At 45.3% G+C, this 19,112-nt stretch overlaps 1 protein-coding gene across 5 annotated transcripts in view; it reads left to right on the forward strand.

The window, feature by feature from the left end:
* LOC137355917 (pyruvate carboxylase, mitochondrial-like) overlaps positions 1-19,112 on the forward strand; it is a 1,077,083-nt gene that overhangs the window by 847,384 nt on the left and 210,587 nt on the right. For all 5 annotated transcript variants that reach the window (XM_068021564.1, XM_068021567.1, XM_068021566.1 and 2 more), the window contains one exon: positions 731-952. In XM_068021564.1, the coding sequence (XP_067877665.1) occupies positions 731-952 (222 nt within the window). The remainder of the gene's footprint in view (positions 1-730; positions 953-19,112) is intronic.

Genomic DNA, 19,112 nt, shown 5'->3' on the forward strand with positions numbered 1-19,112 from the left:
GTAAGGAACAAAATTCCCAACTCATATAGCAGGAGCATTGATGCTAATGGGAGTTGCCTGCTTACACGTGATGATGGTAATGGATTGTAGCAATGAAACAGCATGTCTTGGTTAAACATAACTAACAGTATAATCCACAATTCTAATTGTTAGAAGTTGTATTCAAATCAGTACCAACACTAAGAATCACTGCGATGATTACACTTTAATATACTGCCAATATCCTGATCATTAAATCTTGGTCTTTCTATGGTGTTGGAAGTTCCCCTTTGTGGAATGGAGGCAATGCTGCTCTGATTTAAAGTCTCAGATCTCTTGTATCACCGAGCCATAAGGAGAGGCTTTATCCAGTAAACATATCATTAAAACTCTTCAGATTAACCTGCACTATCTCAGTGATCAGACTTCACGCTTCCTTATTCTGAACAGTGGTCCTACCAAGATTTGTCAACAGGAACTTCAGCGAGCGTGCATGCAGCCTGTTGTTTGTGATGGAAGGATTCCTGGAAGTCCTTGGATTGCGCTGCATAAAATGGTAGTGGAAACAGATACAAAGGGGAATTGGATAAATATTTGAAAAGGAGAAAAGGATTGCAGGGTTATGAGAAAAGAATAAGGGAACGGGGCTAATTAGATAGCTCTTTCAAAGAGCCAGAGCATCTCCTCAGGCCGAGTGGCCTCCTGTGTTGTATTATTCTATAATTATCTTTCTCCCCTTTCTTTATTGTAGGTGAACCCCCTGCAGGTCTCCGTGAGATCCTCCTGAGGGAAGGCCCTGAAGGCTTTGCGAAGGCCGTCCGGAATAACAAAGGCCTGCTCCTCATGGACACCACCTTCCGAGATGCCCACCAGTCGCTGCTAGCTACCCGGGTCCGCACGCATGATCTGAAGAACATATCCCCCTTCGTGGCTCACAACTTTAACCAGCTGTTCAGCATCGAGAACTGGGGAGGTAATGCCTACTTTCAGTAACTCCTTCCCTGTGGGAAAGACGCATTGTGAAACCTAAAATTAGCACTGAGTTAGGGGGAGCAGAGGGCCCAACCAGAGGCCTGGATGGGAGCGTGCAGAGATCCCAAGGGTCAGATGGGGAGGGAGCAGAGATCTCAAGGGATTTGGATGGGGAGGGAGCAGAGATCCCAAGGGTCAGATGGGGAGGGAGCAGAGATCTCGAGGGGTTTGGATGGGGAGGGAGCAGAGATCTCAAGGAGTTTGGATGGGGAGGGAGCAGAGATCTCAAGGAGTTTGGATGGGGAGGGAGCAGAGATCTCGAGGGGTCCGGATGGGGAGGGAGCAGAGATCTCAAGGATTTTGGATGGGGAGGGAGCAGAGATCTCGAGGGGTTTGGATGGGGAGGGAGCAGAGATCTCGAGGGGTTTGGATGGGGAGGGAGCAGAGATCTCAAGGAGTTTGGATGGGGAGGGAGCAGAGATCTCGAGGGGTTTGGATGGGGAGGGAGCAGAGATCTCGAGGGGTTTGGATGGGGAGGGAGCAGAGATCTCAAGGAGTTTGGATGGGGAGGGAGCAGAGATCTCGAGGGGTTTGGATGGGGAGGGAGCAGAGATCTCGAGGGGTTTGGATGGGGAGGGAGCAGAGATCTCGAGGGGTTTGGATGGGGAGGGAGCAGAGATCTCGAGGGGTTTGGATGGGGAGGGAGCAGAGATCTCGAGGGGTTTGGATGGGGAGGGAGCAGAGATCTCAAGGAGTTTGGATGGGGAGGGAGCAGAGATCTCGAGGGGTTTGGATGGGGAGGGAGCAGAGATCTCGAGGGGTCCAGATTGAGGAAGCAGAGATTTCGAGGGGTCCAGATGGAGGGAATAGAGATCTCGAGAGGTCTGAATGGAGCGAGCAGAGATCTCGAGGGGTCCGGATGCAGGGAGCAGAAGTCTCGAGGGGTCTGGATATGGCGGAAGCAGAGATGATATTGGTCATACCTTCAGTCTCCTCCCAGTTCCTTACGATTCTTGTTCGGGTCTGACCCCCAACTGATGCGGTAATTTGGGATGTTTTGATGTGTTCAAGGTGCTATATGAATGCCGTAGTTGTGCTGAATAATTCTTGAAAATATCCATTTAGTATTCTAGTGTCAACCCTGTATCTATATCTTTCTATGATTCTATCCTGAAGTGCTGTAACCTGCAGGGCTACGGACCAAATGCTGGAAAGTGGGATTGGGCTGGATGGCTCTTTTTTTTTCGGCCAGTGCAGATACTATGTGCCAAGTGGCTTCTTTCCTGTGCTGTAAACTTTGAGTGATTCTATATCGTACTGTGCGCAAGGTATAAATAGCTCCATGTATAGTGAGCATGTATGCCCAGATAAGGTACTAAATCGGGAAAACCATCAGCAGCATGACTCTAGTCATTGGTCCCATTATCTTCCCACTCTTGAAGACCTGCCTACACAGCATCGCTACTTAGTAGGAAGAGGTGAATAGCCAGTGCCAATCTGGCACCCTGCCATTAATAGGCACATGAGAGTGGTGCAGGGTAACTGGGACTGTTCCCAACCTACCCTCTGATATCCCAACAGAGACGGTGAGGGGGTGGAATGTGCTGGGATCCCGTTCCCGTGCTGTCCGCCGTTAGCCTTGTGTTCCTTTCCCAGTGCGTCTTTCTCTACTGCGGGAGCCGTGCGGCTGACTGATGGTTTCCGATGTGTGTAGCACGGTGAGGAGCTGCACTGGATGTCATATTTGGAGTTTAGGCAGGAGAAACGAGGAATGGTCTAAGGAGCGATGACTATACGAAGGGTTGGAATTGAAGAACTGGAGAGAGGTTGGACACGAGATGTTGAGACATAGGGTTAGACCATGCTCAGATATGGGAACAGAACATAAATCTGACATGGATTTTAACTCGACAGAGGTTGAGAGGAACGTAGGAATTGCTGGGTGAGAAAGGACCAAGTTCCACCTAGCTGATCTTTGATTGTCCTGGCAGTCACAAGATCAGTGAAGAAATGTTTGGCACGAGAAAGGAAACTGAGCTTTTCAGAGGCAGTTTGACAATTTGAGGAATTCCATTTACATCACATCTACAGCACAGAAACAGTCCACACCGCTGTCTATGCTCTACTCGAGTCTCCTCCCAATCCATCTGCTTCATCTCAGCCTTTCAGCATATCCCTTTTCTCTCATGTACACACATAGTTTCCTTTTGAAATAATCTCAGCTATTTGCCTGAACACTTCCCCATTCTAACCACCCTCTGGGTAAAGAGGTTTCTTCTGAATTTCCTATTGGATCTAACAGTGACTATCTTATATTTATGGCATTTGGTTTTGGACTCTCCCATCAGCGGAAACATTTTCTCGATATCTATTCCATCAAATCTTTTCATTATCTTAAAGATCTCCATCAGGTCAGTCCCTCAGCCTTCTCTTTTCTTGAGAAAAGAGCCCCAGCCTGTTCAGTCTTTCCTGATAGTGATAACCTCTCCATTCTTGTGTAGTATCCTCGTGAATCTTTTTTGCACCTTCAGCAGTGTCTCTATATCCTTTTAATAATATGGATACCAGAACTGTGCACATTACTCCAAATATGATCTGACCAAGGTTCAATACAAGCTTACCATATCTCCTGTACTTATGATTGCTGTTCCCTCGAAATAAATCTCAGTGTTTTGTTTGCTTTGATACAGCCTTATGAACCTGCATTGCTACTTTCAATGATTTTCGAATGTGGATCTCTAGATGCCTTTGCTCCTCAGCTTCACTTCGGATCTTACTTTCCCAAGCAGTATGCGGCCTCCTTATTCCTCCAACCAAAATGCACCACGTCACACTTATCTATATTGAAAATAATTGGTCGATTACATGTCCATTCTGCCAACTCATTAATGCCATCCTGTATTTTGTCACATTCTTCCTTTGTGTTAACTTGTGTTAACCTCCCCCCACCCCAGGCAATGAGGTGTTGTCCACACATTTAGAAATTGTACTTAGGATTTCCGAGTCCGACTTGTGTAAATGGCAGTAGTCCCAACACTGATCCCTGTGGAACACCATTTCCCATCTTTTGCAGCTACTCTTAACCCCCTACTCTATATTCTCTGTTTTCTGTTTTGTAGCCAGCTTGCTGTCCATTCTGCTGTTTGTCCCCTGACTCCATATTCCCTGACCGTAGTCATGAGTCTGTTATGAGGAACCTTATCAAAGACCTTTCAAAAAAATCCAGATATTTTACATGTACTGTAATACCCTTGTCTGTTCTTTCTGTTATTTCTTCAAATAATTAAATAAGATTGATCAAGCATGGCCTTCTGTTTTGAACTCCGTGCTGTCTACCAGAATTTGCAATGGTGATGACCGCAAAACTGTTAGCATTCCCATCGTCATTCCCCTGAAACTGACAGCAACTTCTGGAGTCTGCACGTGTGCAGTGAAACGTGGAAATCCAGACCTTGTCAGTGATTCTAAGCTCTAACCTAGCCATCCATGTGCCTGGCAGCTACCTGAGGTTGAACCAGACTGTTCGCACACTTGATGTCATATTTGACCACAAGACGAGCTTCCGACAAGGTAACTGTGCCGCTAAGCCGCCTATTTCCACCTGCATAACATCACCCAACTCTGCCCTGCTTCAGCTCATCTGTTGCTGAAATCCTCTTTCGTGCCTTTGCTTCCCCTAAACTTGACTATTCCAGCTCTCCTGACTGGCCTCCCACGTTCTCCCCTCCGTAAACTTGAGGTCATCCAAAACTCTGCTGCCTGTGTCCTAATGCGAAACAAGTCCCGTTCACGGTAGGACAGGGTATAAAGAAAGAAATAATGCGAGCTTGTCAGAAAGGTATGGCGTAAATAATGGGGGATTTTAATCTGTGTAAAGCAGCCCTGTCGACCCTGCAGAGTCCTCCTTACTAACATCTGGGGGCTTGTGCCAGAGTTGGGAGAGCTGTCCCACAGACTAGCCAAGCAACAGCCTGACATAGTCATACTCACCGAATCATACCTTACAATGTCCCAGACACCACCATCACCATCCACGGGTACATCCTGTCCCACCAGCAGGACAGACCCAGCAGAGGTGGTGGCACAGTGGTATACAGTTGGGAGGGAGTTGCCCTGGGAGTCCTCAACATCGACTCCAGACCCCATGAAGTCTCATGGCATCAGGTCAAACATGGACAAGGAAACCTCCTGCTGATTCCACCCCCTCCCCCCCTCAGCTGATGAATCAGTACTCCTCCATGTTGAACACCACTTGGAGGAAGCACTGAGGGTGGCAAGGGCGCAGAATGTACTCTGGGTGGGAGACTTCAGTGTCCATCACCAAGAGTGGCTCGGTAGTACCATTACTGATCAAGCTGAATGGGATAGATTTCGGACAGATCTAGCAATGCAAAACTGGGCATCCATGAGGCGCAGTGGACCATCAGCAGCAGCAGAATTGTACTCAACCACAATCTGTAACCTCATGGCCCAGCATATCCCCCACTCTACCATTACCATCAAGCCGGAGGACCAATCCTGGTTCAATGAAGAGTGCAGGAGGGCGTGCCAGGAGCAGCACCAGGCACACCTCAAAATGTGATCGACAGAGCTAAACTATCCCACAACCAGCGGATCCGATCTAAGCTCTGCAGTCCTGTCACATGCAGTCGTGAATGGTGGTGGACAATTAACCAACTAACTGGAGGAGGTGGCTCCAGAAATATCCCCATCCTCAATGATGGGGGAGCCCAGCACATGAGTGCGTAAGATAAGGCTGAAGCATTTGCAACAATCTTCAGCCAGAACTGCCGAGTGGATGATCCATCTCGGCCTCTTCCTGAAGTCCCCAGCATCACAGATGCCAGACTTCAGCCAATTCGATTCACTCTGTCTGATATCAAAAAACGACTGAAGGCACTGGATACTGCAAAAGCTATGGGCCTTGACAACATTCTGGCAATAGTACTGAAGACCTTTTCTCCAGAACTTCCCGTACCCCTAGCTGAGCTCTTCCAGTGCCGCTACAACACTGGCATCTACCCAGCAATGTGAAAAATTGCCCAGGTGTGCTCTGTACACAAAAAGCAGGACAAATCCAACCCGACCAATTACCACCCCACCAGGCTAATCTCAATCTTCAGTAAAGTTATGGAAGATATCGTCGATAGTGCTATCAAACAGCACTTGCTTCGCAATAACCTGCTCAGTGATGCTCAGTTTGGGTTCCGCCAGGACCACTCAGCTCCTGACCTCATTACAGTCTTAGTTCAAATATGGACAAAAGAGCTGAACTCAAGAGGTGAGGTGAGTGTGACTGCCATTGACATCAAGGCAGCATTTGACCGAGTATGGCATCAAGGAGCCCTAGCAAAACTGGAGTCAATGGGAATCAGGGGGAAAATTCTCCGCTGGTTGGAGTTGTACCGAGCGCAGATGGTTGTGGTTGTTGGAGGTCAATCATCTCAGCTCCAGGACATCACTGCAGGAGTTCCTCAGGGTAGTGTCCTAGGCCCAACCATCTTCAGCTGTTTCATCAATGACCTTCCTTCAATCATAAGGTCAGAAGTGGGGATGTTCACTGATTACACAATGTTCAGCACCATTCGTGACTCCTCAGATACTGACCAGTCGTGTAGAAATGTAGCAAGACCTGGACAATATCCAGGCTTGAACTGATAACTGGCAAGAAACTTTCACACCACACAAGTGCCAGGCAATGACCATCTCCAACAAGAGAGAATCTAACCATCTCTCCTTGACATTCAATGGCATTACGATTGCTGAATCCCCCACTATCAACATCCTAGGGGTTACCATTGACCAGAAACTGAATTGGAGTAGCCATATAAATACCGTGGCTACAAGAGCAGGTCAGAGGCTAGGAATCCTGCGCGAGTATCTCACCTCCTAACTCACCAAAGCCTGTCTACCATCTACAAGGCAAAAATCAGGAATGTGATGGAATACTCTCCACTTGCCTGGATGGGTGCAGCTCCAACAACACTCAAAAAGCTCGACATCATCCAGGACAAAGCAGCCGCTTGATTGTCACCCCATCCACAAACATTCACTCCCTCCACCATCGACGGACAGTGACAGCAGTGTGTACCATCTACAAGATTCACCAAGGATCCTTAGACAGCATCATCCAAACCCGCGACCTCTCCCACCTCGAAGGACAAGGTCAGCAGATGCATGGAAACACCACCACTTGCAGGTTCTCCTCCAAGCCACACACCATCCTGACTTGGAACTATGTTGCCGTTCCTTCACTGTCACTGGGTCAAAATCCTGGAACTCCCTTCCTAACAGCACTGTGGGTGTACCTACCCCACATGGACTGCAGTGGTTCAAGAAGGCAGCTGACCACCACCTTCTCATCGGCAACTAGGGATGGGTAATAAATGCTTTGCCTGGCCAGCGATGTCCACATCTCATGAACAAATAAAAGTGGCGCAGTGGTTAGCACCGCAGCCTCACAGCTCCAGGGACCTGGGTTTGATTCTGGGTACTGCCTGTGCGGAGTTTGCAAGTTCTCCCTGTGACCGTGTGGGTTTTCGCCAGGTGCTCTGGTTTCCTCCCACAGCCAAAGACTTGCAGGTTGATAGGTAAATTGGCCATTGTAAATTGCCCCTAGTGTAGGTAGGTGGTCGGGATTATGGGATTACTGCAGGGTTAGTATAAATGGGTGGTTGTTGGTCGGCACAGACTCGGTGGGCCAAAGGGCCTGTTTCAGTGCTGTATCTCTAAATAAATAAATAACTACAAACTGGAAAAATCAGATGGACAAATGTAGCCTAAATGAAGAGTTTATCGAATGTTTTTGGGATAGTTTCTTAAAACAGCACATTCTGGAGCCAGCCAGAGAGCAAGCTATACTAGACCTGGTATTATGCAACGAGATGGGATTAATTAATGACCTCATAGTCATTAATGACGTAGGCAGCAGTGATCATAATATGATTGATTTTACATTCAGTTTGAGGGAGAGAAGAGTGGGTCTAAGACTAGTATTTTAAACTTAAATAAGGACAATTATGAGGGCATGAAAACAGAGCTAGTTAAAGTGAACTGGCAAATTAGGTTCAGGGATAGTTCAATCGAGATGCAGTAGCAGACATTTAAGGGGATATTTCAGAATACACAGAATAGATACATTCCAACGAGAAAGAAAAATTCCAAGGGAAGGACCCACCATCCGTGGTTAACTAAAAATGTTAAAGATAGCATCAAACTTTTAAAAAAAGTATATAATTGCACAAAGATGGGTGGCAGGTCAGAAGATAGGACAGAATATAAAAAAACAGCACAGAATGACTAAAAGGAGAGAAAAATTAGAATATGAGAGAAAACTCGCTAGAAATATAAAAACAGATAGTAATAGTTTCTATAGATGTTTTAAAAAGAAAAGTTAACAAAGTGAGCATTGGTCCTATAGAAAGTGAGTCTGGGGAATTAATAAGGGAAAATAAGGAGATGGCAGATAAATTGAACAGGTATTTTGCATCAATCTTCACCATAGAGGATGCAAGTAACATCCCAGAAATAGCTGTAAGGAAATGGAAGGGAGGGAGGAACGCAAGAAAATTATAATCACCAAGTAAGTGGTACTGAACAAATTGTTGGAGCTGCGGGCTGACAAGTCCCCGGGTCCTGATGGACTTCATCCTAGGGTGTTAAAAGAAGTGGCTAGTTGGTTTTAGTTTTCCAAAATTCTCTAGATTCAGGGAAGATTCCATTAAATTGGAAAATAGCTTTTGTTTAAAATGGGAGGTGGACAGAAAGCTGGAAACTACAGGCCAGTTAGCTTAACATCTGTCTTAGGGAAAATGTAAGAAGCTATTATTAAAGCCGTTATAACAGGGCACTTAGAAAAATTCAAGGTAATCTGACAGAGTCAACATGTTTTATGAAAGGAAAATCATGCTTAACCAATTCACTGGAATTCTTTGAAGAAGTCACATGTGCTGTGAATGTATTGTACTTAGATTTCCAGAAGGCATTTGATAAGGTGCCACCTACCTCAAAGGTTATTGCAGAAAGTAAAAGCTCATGGTGGAGGAGGAAACATATTGGCATGGATAGAAGATTGGCTAGCTGACAGGAAACAGGGAATAGGCATTAACTGGGTCATTTTTTGGTTGGCAAGATGCAACGAGTGGTGTGTCACAGGGATCTGTGCTGGGGCCTCAACTTTTTACAATTTATATAAATGACTTAGATGAAGGGACTGAAGGTATGGTTGCTAAATTTGCTGATGACACCAAGATAGGTAGGAAAGTAAGTTGTGAAGAGGACATAAGGGGCTACAAAGGGATATAGATAGGTTAAGGGAGTGGGCAAAGGTCAGGCAAATGGAGTATAATGTGGAAAAATGTGAAATTGTCCATTTAGGCAAGAAGAATAATAAAGAAGCATATTATCTAAATGGTGAGAGAATGCAGAGCTCTGAGATGCAGAGGGATCTGGGTGTCCTGTTGCATGAGTCGCAAAAGGGTAGTATGTAGGTGCAGAAAGTAATTAGGAAAGATAATCAAATGTTATTGCAAAGGGAATTGAATACAAAAGTAGGGAGGTTATGCTACAGTTATATAGGACATTGGTGAGATCACGTCTGGAGTACTGTGTACAGTATTGGTTTCCTTATTTAAGGAAGGATATAAATGTGTTGGAAGCAGTTCAGAGAAGGTTTACTAGACTAATCCCTGGAATGGGCGGGTTGTCTTATGAGGAAAAATTGGACAGGCTAGGCTTGTTTCCACTGGAGTTTAGAAGAGTAAGAGGCGGCTTGATTGAAACATATAAGATCCTGAGGGGTCTTGACAGAGTGGATGTGGAAAGGATATTTCCTCTTGTGGGAGAATCTAGAGCTAAGGATCACTATTTAAAAATAAGGCTCTGCCCACTTAAGACAGAGATGAGGAGAATTTATTTCTCTCAGAGGGTCGTGAGTCTTTGGAACTCTCTTCCTGTAAAGGTGGTGGAAGCAGAGTCTTTGAATATTTTTAAGGCAGAGGTAGATTCATTCTTTATAAGCAAGGGGGTGAAAGGTTATTGGGGGTAGGTTGGAATGTGGAGTTGAAGTTACAATCAGATAGATCTTGTTGAATGGCAGAGCAGGTGCGAAGGGTCGAGTGGCCTATTCCTGCTCCTAATTCATATGTTTGTATGTTCGCTGAACTACATTAGCTCCTGGTTTGGCAGCGCCTCGATTTTAAAATTCTCAACCCTGTTTTCAAAGCCCTCCATGGCCTCATCCCTCCCTTCTTTGAAATTTCCTCCTGCTCATGGCCCTCCGTGCTATCTGCACTCTGCTAATTCTGGCCAGAACGTCCCCTTTTACACTGTAATATTGCTGTTAAAACCCCTAAAAAAATTATCCCTTGTTAATTGAGGTGTAACTGGGTTTTCAACGACATACTTAGTCATAACTACTGCTAAAGAACCTCTCTGGCCCTGAAAATCTAATTTTATATTAGTGTAATGTTAGTTTTTTCCCATTCTGATAAAATTCCAAGTTTTTTAATATAATTTTTTAAAAGTTTAAGATGTTGCAACTTCTAATGTGTATGTGCCGATCATTTATTTTGCTGTCTGTAAAATTTATTTAAAAAGTGAAGGATAATCAGAGCATTTTATTTCCTGGATTGCTGTCTGTGCGAATCCTTCACTTTGATTGGCAACTTAGCCTGCTTGATGGCATCATTGTTGCTGGATGTTTGGAGATCCCCTAGACTTGGCACCCAATTCAAACTAATGTCAGGAAAAGGGAAATCTACACCACAGAAATTGCAAAGTCTTTGTGGCAGCATTCTTTGATGTCAGCTGCAAGTGTGCCACTTTGCCACTGAGTGCAAAATCCAGGACAATATTTTTGGTTTCTGGATGTTTTTCAATTCCATCTTTGAGTAAGGAATCATTATCCTTGTTTCCAGTGATATTAAGCTAATTAGTCTCTAGCTTCCTGGACTTGTTCTATCTCCCCTCTTAAATATAGGAATCACATTAGCTGTCTGCTAGTTCTCTGGCAGTATTCCCTTCGCTAATGAATTGTTATAGATATGTAATAGTGCCTCTGCTATTTCTTCTCTAACTCCTCTAATATACGTGAATGCAATATGTATATCTTGGAGTTATATCTTCTCTAAGTTTAATACATTTATCAATTATCTCCCACCCCCACCCCCTCCCTATCTTAAATGTCTTTGTATTTTTGTTGATCTCTTCTTCTGAAGTCATGGCCACCTTGTTGGTCTCTCTGGTCAACACTGAGGCAAAGTAATTGTTTAATATTTCTGCCATTTCGCTATCATTATCTGTGAATTTATGTTGTGCATCCTTCAGTGCTCCTCTCCCTACCCTGATTTGTCTTTTGTTATTTCTGTGTTTGTACAATACTTCACTATTTCTTCTGTATTCCTTGATAGTTTTATTTTGCAGCTCCTTTTGTGCTTTCCTAATTGTTTTTTGACATCTTTCCTAACCTCTTGGTAGTCTCATTTGTCATCCTCTCCCTTATCGTCTGTGTACTCAGTTGTGCCTTTTGCATTAGTTTCAGTTTTATAATTATCTCTTTATTCATCCATGATGTGTCATTATTTGTTCATGCCTTTAAGCACAATATATTTCTCCTGAACTTTATTGATCCCTGTTCCAAACATTTCCCACTGCTGTTCTATCTCTTTGTTAATATTTATTTCCAGTTTATTTTTCCTCATTCCATTCTCATCCACTTCAAGTGAGTTTTTTTCCCCCAATCTTTGGTCAGCGATTATAGAGGCCAATAACGTTGGTAGATAAAGGGCGATGTGGGGGAAGGTCAGATGTTAGCTGCAACTGAAAAGTTGAAGCAGGAGTGTCATTCTCAGGCTGTGGAGGGGAGCCAGATGTGGTGCTTTACCCACTGTCCGGTGGAGAGGGTTCGGGAAAAAGCTAACAAGCCGCAGAGTGCAGTCATCCATCAAGACAGCAGACAGTTCATTTAGCCGAGCCCTGTAGGCGGAGGTGATCGTTCTGCAATCATGCCGCCCGTTATATCGCGGGCGGGGGAGGCGGAATGGTGGGGTGGGGGCCGCAGGGGGTCGATTACATTGTGAGAATCAGCTAACCCCCTCCTGACCCCTAAACTGCAACCATGGAAAGAAAGAATGATTTCCATTTCTACAGCACCTTTCAAAATGTCAGGATGTCCCAACACACTTTCCAGCCAATGAAGTACTTTCTTTTTGAAGTGTAGTCACTGTTGCAATGTAGGAATTGTAGCAGCCGAGTGGCGCACAGCAAGATCCCACAAACAGCAATGTGATAATGACCAGATAGTCTCATATGAGGGACGATGGTTGAGGAATAAATATTGGCCCAGGAAATCGTGCCTCTTCTTCGAATTAGTGCCACAAGAGTTTTATGTCCACCTGAGAGGCCAGACTGGAGCCTCGTTTTAACATCTCATCCGAAAGACAGCACCTCCGGCAGTGCAGCACTCCCTCAGTACTGCCTGTCCGACAGTGTAGCGCTGCCTCAGTACTGCCCCTCCGACCGTGCAGTGCTCTCTCAGTACTGACCCTCCGACCGTGCAGTGCTCTCTCAGTACTGACCCTCCGGCAGTGCAGCGCTGCCTCAGTACTGCCCCTCTGACCGTGCAGTGCTCTCTCAGTACTGCCCCTCTGACTGTGCAATGCTCCCTCAGTACTGACCCTGCGGCAGTGCAGCGCTGCCTCAGTACTGCCTGTCCGACAGTGTAGCGCTGCCTCAGTACTGCCCCTCTGACCGTGCAATGCTCCCTCAGTACTGTACCGGAAGTGTCGGCTTGGAGTATGGGTTTGAGTCTGGAGCGGGGCTTAAACCCACAATCCCGTGACTCAGAGACGAGTGTGAGAGAGCGAGCGATACCCAGTGAGGCTTGGCTGACACTGGGTCACGGTGGCTGTTGTCCTTCTGCCTATGGGGGAATGGGAGCGGGATGACAGTGAGCTGGCAGAGCTCAATTCCCGATACCGGGTTTGTTTTTCAGAGAAGTGTTGCTGCTTTGCATCAGTTCACAGGGGGGAGCTTTGTGGAGGGGAAGTTACTTTGATTTCTGCTCGCGTTGTGAACCTGGGAGGTGTGCTGTTAAATTATTTAATTTGCAATGATGTTACCAGGTTTAATTTATGTAAATTACATAGCACTATGTTTAAAGGTTAGAAAATGTAAATGTAGGTTTGATTATTTTGTGTATGTGTGTGATCATTTTGGTGTACAGTCTAAGTAGCTCACAGAAGCTTTGACAAAGGTCTCGTCTCTCTTTAATGAAAAATGCTTCCATTCTAGTCCAGCTGAGTTGAATACAGTATTGAGCTGAGACTCTTATAATTTGATTCCTATTAACTGAATTTCGTAAAGCGCTAAACCCACAGAAATTATTTGTCACTCACAAGGCACTGGAGCTCACTGGCTCTGCATAGTTTAAATCTTCCTGATTCTGGGTGACGGAGATGGTTAACATTTGAGGAGGGTTGCCAACCCCTCCAGGTTTGCCCTGATTCTTCAGAATTGAAGATTAATCTCCAGGACACTGGTGCTGGGAGCAACATCCCAAGGGGTGCAAAGACAATTGTGTGTTTCTTTCATGGAACACTTCTACTTATAATTTCAAAAAACGTTGGAAACAAAGGTTGTTTGACCAACGGTCAAGGATTAATCCAACAAAGAGGCTGTTAGCTTTTCAATTGGCCGTGGGAAGGACCCATGGTGGGAGAGTGGGGGCGGGGCAATGTGAGGTGGGAGGTTATGTGATGAAACCTCCAGGAATGCACCGAATCTGAGTTGTCAACCCCAATTCACTAAGTGCAGGCATCAGAAGGAGTTAACTGAGGAATGGAAAGCCCCCTCCAAGAGCAGGTGCACCTTCTCCAGCCCACACCCACCGTTCCAGCGTCCAGGATCACCTGAACCATACGACGCAGGCCTGCGGCCTACTCACAGTCTCTGCGATTTTGAAGATATTCAATCCTGCACAGGGTGGTGGAGTGAACCAGCAGATTAAAGAGTTCATTGAGGGTGAGTCAATGCCTTAGAGAAGGAGCTGCATTGATACCTGCCCACAAGGAGATAAAGAGCTACAGCGGGAATTTGGAGGAGATCTGGAGGTTTGGGGAGAGGGTCCATGTTTAACAGGACTTTCGAAAAGGCAAATGAACTATCGTCAAGGAAAAAGCAAAATGCAGTTGCATTTCTATAGTGCCTTTCATGACATCTCAAAGCGTTTTACAGCCAATTAAGTACCTTTGAAGTGTAGTCACTGTTGTAATGTAGGAAATGTGGCAGTCAATTCATACACAGCAAGCTCCCACAAACAGCAATGTGATAATGACCAGATAATTGTTTTTTTGTGATGTTGACGAAGGGATAAATATTGGCCCCAGCACACTGGGGGAACTCCCCTGCTCTTCCTCCAATAGTTTTTTAAAAATTCTTTCATGGGATGTGGGTATCACTGGCAAGGCCAGCATTTGTTGCCCATCCCTAATTGCCCTTAAACTAAGTGAATTGCTCGGCCATTTCAGAGGGCAATTAAGAGTTAACCACATTGCTGTGTGTCTGGAGTCACCAGGTAGGCCAGACCAGGTAAGGACGGCAGATTTTCTTCCCTAAAGGACATTATTGAACCAGCTGGGTTTTTACGACAATTGATGATAGTTTCATGGCACCATTACTGAGACTAGCTTTCAAATCCAGATTTTTAAAAATAAATTCAATTAATTAAAGTTCCACCAGGTGCTGTGGTGGGATTTGAACCCATGTCCCCAGGGCTTTATCCTGGAATTCCGGATTGCTAGTTCAGTGTCATTACCACTACACCACCACCTCCGCCTAATAATGGGATCTGTTACATCTACCTGCGAGGACAGACACTTTGTAAGCTTTTGGTTCGGGAGTCACAGATTACCCAAAGTAGATGGTCGAGAACTCGTAAGTAATTGTAAAACAGTTTATCAAATTTATTAAGAGGCAACAGTTTAGATAATGCGTAAGCTAAATAGAAAAGGTACATGACCCGTAACAGATGAGAACGGTTTACCAGTCCCGGAGAAACGAGTGAGCTGATGTCTGCAGCTGGGGTGACCATCTTTTGTAGCTGATTTCTGCAGTTAGAAGTGGCAGTTTTCTCTCTCTCTCATTGGCCGAGGTTTTGGGGAACTCTCTATCTTCTCTGTCAGGCAAGGCTGGCTTCTGCTCCTCCAAGCATCCATTGATATACCTTATTTTTGGGGGCTGGGATGTCAATCACCTATTTGAACCCTTCCGACAGGTCAGGTACCTGAACTGCCCTGGTGGTCACCTCCGTCCCCCTTGTCCATCGCTTCAGCTCGAGGTCATCTTTCAGTTTACCTCATATTGAAGGCTATTTGTCAGTCCTCACTTGTACAGATAAGGAAGGTGCACAAGGCACCAGAAGTTTCCCTCCCATCACCTTAGGAATGTTTCCGGTGTCCAGTGGCTTCGAGATGACTCCCTTGGGAACGTCGTGACATGAGCGAACCAGATTTTTTATTTTGACAATTCAGTAGTTTCACAGTCACCAATATTTGCACTCACTTTTTATTCCAGATTTATTTAATTAACTGAATTTAAATTCCCAAGCTGCTGTGGTAGAATTTGAACTCGTGTCTCCCAGATCATTCGGCCAGGCTTCTGGATTACTAGTCTAGGAAGATAACCAAAATGCTGCCGTATGTTGAGTGAGGCACCCTGTGATTTTTGGGAATGTACCCCCAAACCCCATAAGCCTTTTAAGGACATGGGAAGGGTCAAATTGGAAATGAAAACTATAGAAATAAGATCAGTCCTTATATTATAAGACGCTAGATCGGCCACAGCTGGAGTACTGTGCGCAGTTCGGGTCACCACACTATAGGAAGGATCTGATTGCACTGGAGAGGGTGCAGAGGCGATTCACCAGGATGTTGCCTGGGCTGGAGCATTTCAGCTATGAAGAGAGGCTGGATAGGTTAGGGTCATTTTCCTTAGAGCAGAGAAGGCTGAGGGGGGACCTGATTGAGGTAGACAAAATTATGAGGGGCATAGATAGGGTAGATAGGAAGAAACTTTTTCCCTCAGCGGGGGACATAGATTTAAGGGAAGGGGCAGGAGGTTTAGAGGGGATTTGAGGAAACATTTTTTCACCCAGAGGGTGGTTTGGAATCTGGAACACACTGCCTGAAGAGGTGGTAGAGGCAGGAACCCTCACAGCATTTAAGAAGTATTTAGATTTTGAAACATCATAGCATTCAAGGCTACGGGCCAAGTGCTGGAAAATGGGATTAAAATAGATAGGTGCTGGACACGATGGGCCCAAGGGCCTATTTCTGTGCTGTATAACTCTCTGACTCTATTTCCCATTTACCAACAACCAGTGAGGAAATGAAGGCAAAAGATTCAGTACCTGCTGGAAAATGGTGTTCCTGAATGGGACATAGTTACTCAGAGGTGAGGGCTGGACAGAGCAACTGAGCAAGTAGGTCTGACCTGCCTTTTAGCATCAGAGAGAAACATCACTGAACTGTAGAGGGAGTACATTAAATATGGTTAATGTGGGATTCTGTAACTGGGGTAATAGTCTGGATAAGATGAGTTCAAATCGCAGCATCATTACAACAACAACTTCTGTTTATATAGTGCCTTTAACATCGCAAAATGTCCCAAGGCTCTTCGCAGGAGCATTATAAAGCAAAATGTGACCCCCGAGCCACATTCGGAGATGTTAGGACAGGTGACCAAAAGCTTGGTCAAAGAGAGAGATTTTCAGGAGTGTCTTAATGGAGGCGAAGAGCGGAGAGATTTAGGGAGGGAATTCCAGAGCTTGGGGCCCAAACAGCTGAAGGCACGGCCAACAGTAGTGGAGCATTTAAAATCAGGGATTATCAAAAGGCCAGAATAGGAGGAGGGCAGAGATCTCGGAGGATTGTAGGACTGGAAGAGATTATAGAGATGGCGAGGCCCTGCTGGAGTTGAAAACAAGGATGAAAATTTTACAATCGAGGCATTGTTTAACGGGGAGCGACCGCAGGGCTGGTGAGCAAACGGGATTTGGTTATAGTTACGATACTGGCAGGAGAGTTTTGGATGGCCTGTAGTCTACAGAGGGTCGGAAATGGGAGACGGGCCAAGTGTATGGTGGAGTCGTCAAGTCTAGAGTAACAGAGGCATGAATTAGGGTTTCAGCAGCAGATAAGTTGAGGCAGGGGCGGAGTTGGGCGATATTACAGAGGTGGAAATAAGTGGTCTTACTTATAACACAGATATTTGATAGGAAGCACATCTCGTTGTCAAATATGACACTACAGCTGTTTGAACATTTTAATTCAGTTTAATGAAATAAAATCTGGAAATAAAAAGCTGGTATCAGGAAAAGTGACAATGAAGCTGTCAGATTGTCATAAATTGGTTCATGAATGACCTTTAGGGAGGAAATCTGTCATCTATACCTGATCTGGGCCTATATGTAACTTAAGTCTCACACCAACATGGTTGACGCTTAACTGCCTTCTGAAATGGCCTCGCGAAACACTCAGTTCTATCAAACAACTAGAAGGGAACAAAGGAATAAAACCGGCTGGACCATCCAGCATCAACCTAGGCACTGGATTTGGACACGATGAAATCACACCCAGCCCAGCCGACCCTGCAAAGTTCTTCTCACTTATTTCTGGATACAGGAGCAGTCTCCTCGCAGGGAGGTTCATTAGTGTAGTTGGGGAGGGTTTAAAGTGAATTGTCAGGGGGTGGCTACCCAGCATATAGAGGTGGAAAAGAGGAATAAGATGCATGAAAGAGTGAGAGTGTTGGATAGTACTAAAGAAGGAAGTTACACCATAGTAGATAGTAGATCAAGAAGAACTATGAGGAATACAAAGACAGGTTTACAAAGCATGTCCGTGAATGCATAAAGTGTGGTAAATAAGGTCGATGAGCTACAAGCACAAATAGCCATGTGGGAATATGATGTAGTGGCAATAACGGAAACGTGGCTTAAAAATGGGTCATAAGGAGAGCATGCCAAGAGCAACACTAGACATACCGAAATATGGGGTGCCAGTATTGTTGATAGTTTACAGGGTTGGCCTTAGAGGTCGTACGGAATCTATATAAAACCATCATGCCTGTTTACTGTCAGTTTTCAATTGAATGAAATGGACATTAACATCTTAGAAGCAGTGTTTCGTACAAAGTTCACAAGCCGCAAGTTTGGTCCTGTAGGATAACGCAATTTGGACAAGACTCCCAGAGAAGGCTGTGGATTTGGGATTACCTGAATCCGTCAAAGAGGAGCTGGATCAGTAGTTTAGGAGAGGGAGATTGAGGGCTGTTAACAGAACAGTTATAGACAGGCTTAAATTTATATCGACACAGGTGAGATGGAGTGTGGCAAAATGTGCCATGGGGTATTTTGGGATAAAGAATTGTGTTAATTGTAAACATTTTCCTATCTATCCAGTCTTGGCCAGGGAATCGCCTCCTCTTCCTGTTTCCCCCAACGTTACCTCTCGTGTCTCCCAAAGATCTATCCTTGGCCCCTTCCTGTTTCTCATCTACAAGCTGCCTCTTGGCAATGTCATCCAAAAGCACAGCGTCAGTTTTTACATATACACTGACAACACCCAGCTCTACCTCACCGCTATCGCCCTCGAGACTCCGCCACTGTTTGTAAACTGTCAGACTGCTTGTCCAGCATCCAGTACTGGATGAGCAGAAATTACCTCCAACTAAATACTGGGAAGACTGAAGCCATGTCTTTGGTCCCCACCACAAACTCTGAACCCAAGGCACTGATTCTATCCCTCTCCCTGGCAACTGTCTGAGACTGAACTAGACTGTTCACAACCTTGATGCTTTATTTGATCCCGAGATGAGCTTCTATCTGCACCGTCACTAAGACCTCATGTTTCCACCTCTGTAACAGCGCCCAACTCTGCTGCTGCCGCAGCTCATCTGCTACTGAAACCCTCATCCATGCCTTTCTTACCTTGAGACTTGACAATTCCAATGTGCTCCTGTCACATTCTACTCTCCATAAACTTGAGGTCATCTGCCCGTGGTCTAGCTCCCATCAAGTCCTGTTCACCCAAGATCCTTGTGCTTGTTGACCTTCGTTGGTTCCTCTTTAAGCAATGCCTGGATAATAAATTTCTCATCCTTGT

This window comes from Heterodontus francisci, chromosome 44 (genome assembly GCF_036365525.1).
Source record: "Heterodontus francisci isolate sHetFra1 chromosome 44, sHetFra1.hap1, whole genome shotgun sequence".
Classification (NCBI taxonomy): Eukaryota; Metazoa; Chordata; class Chondrichthyes; order Heterodontiformes; family Heterodontidae; genus Heterodontus; species Heterodontus francisci.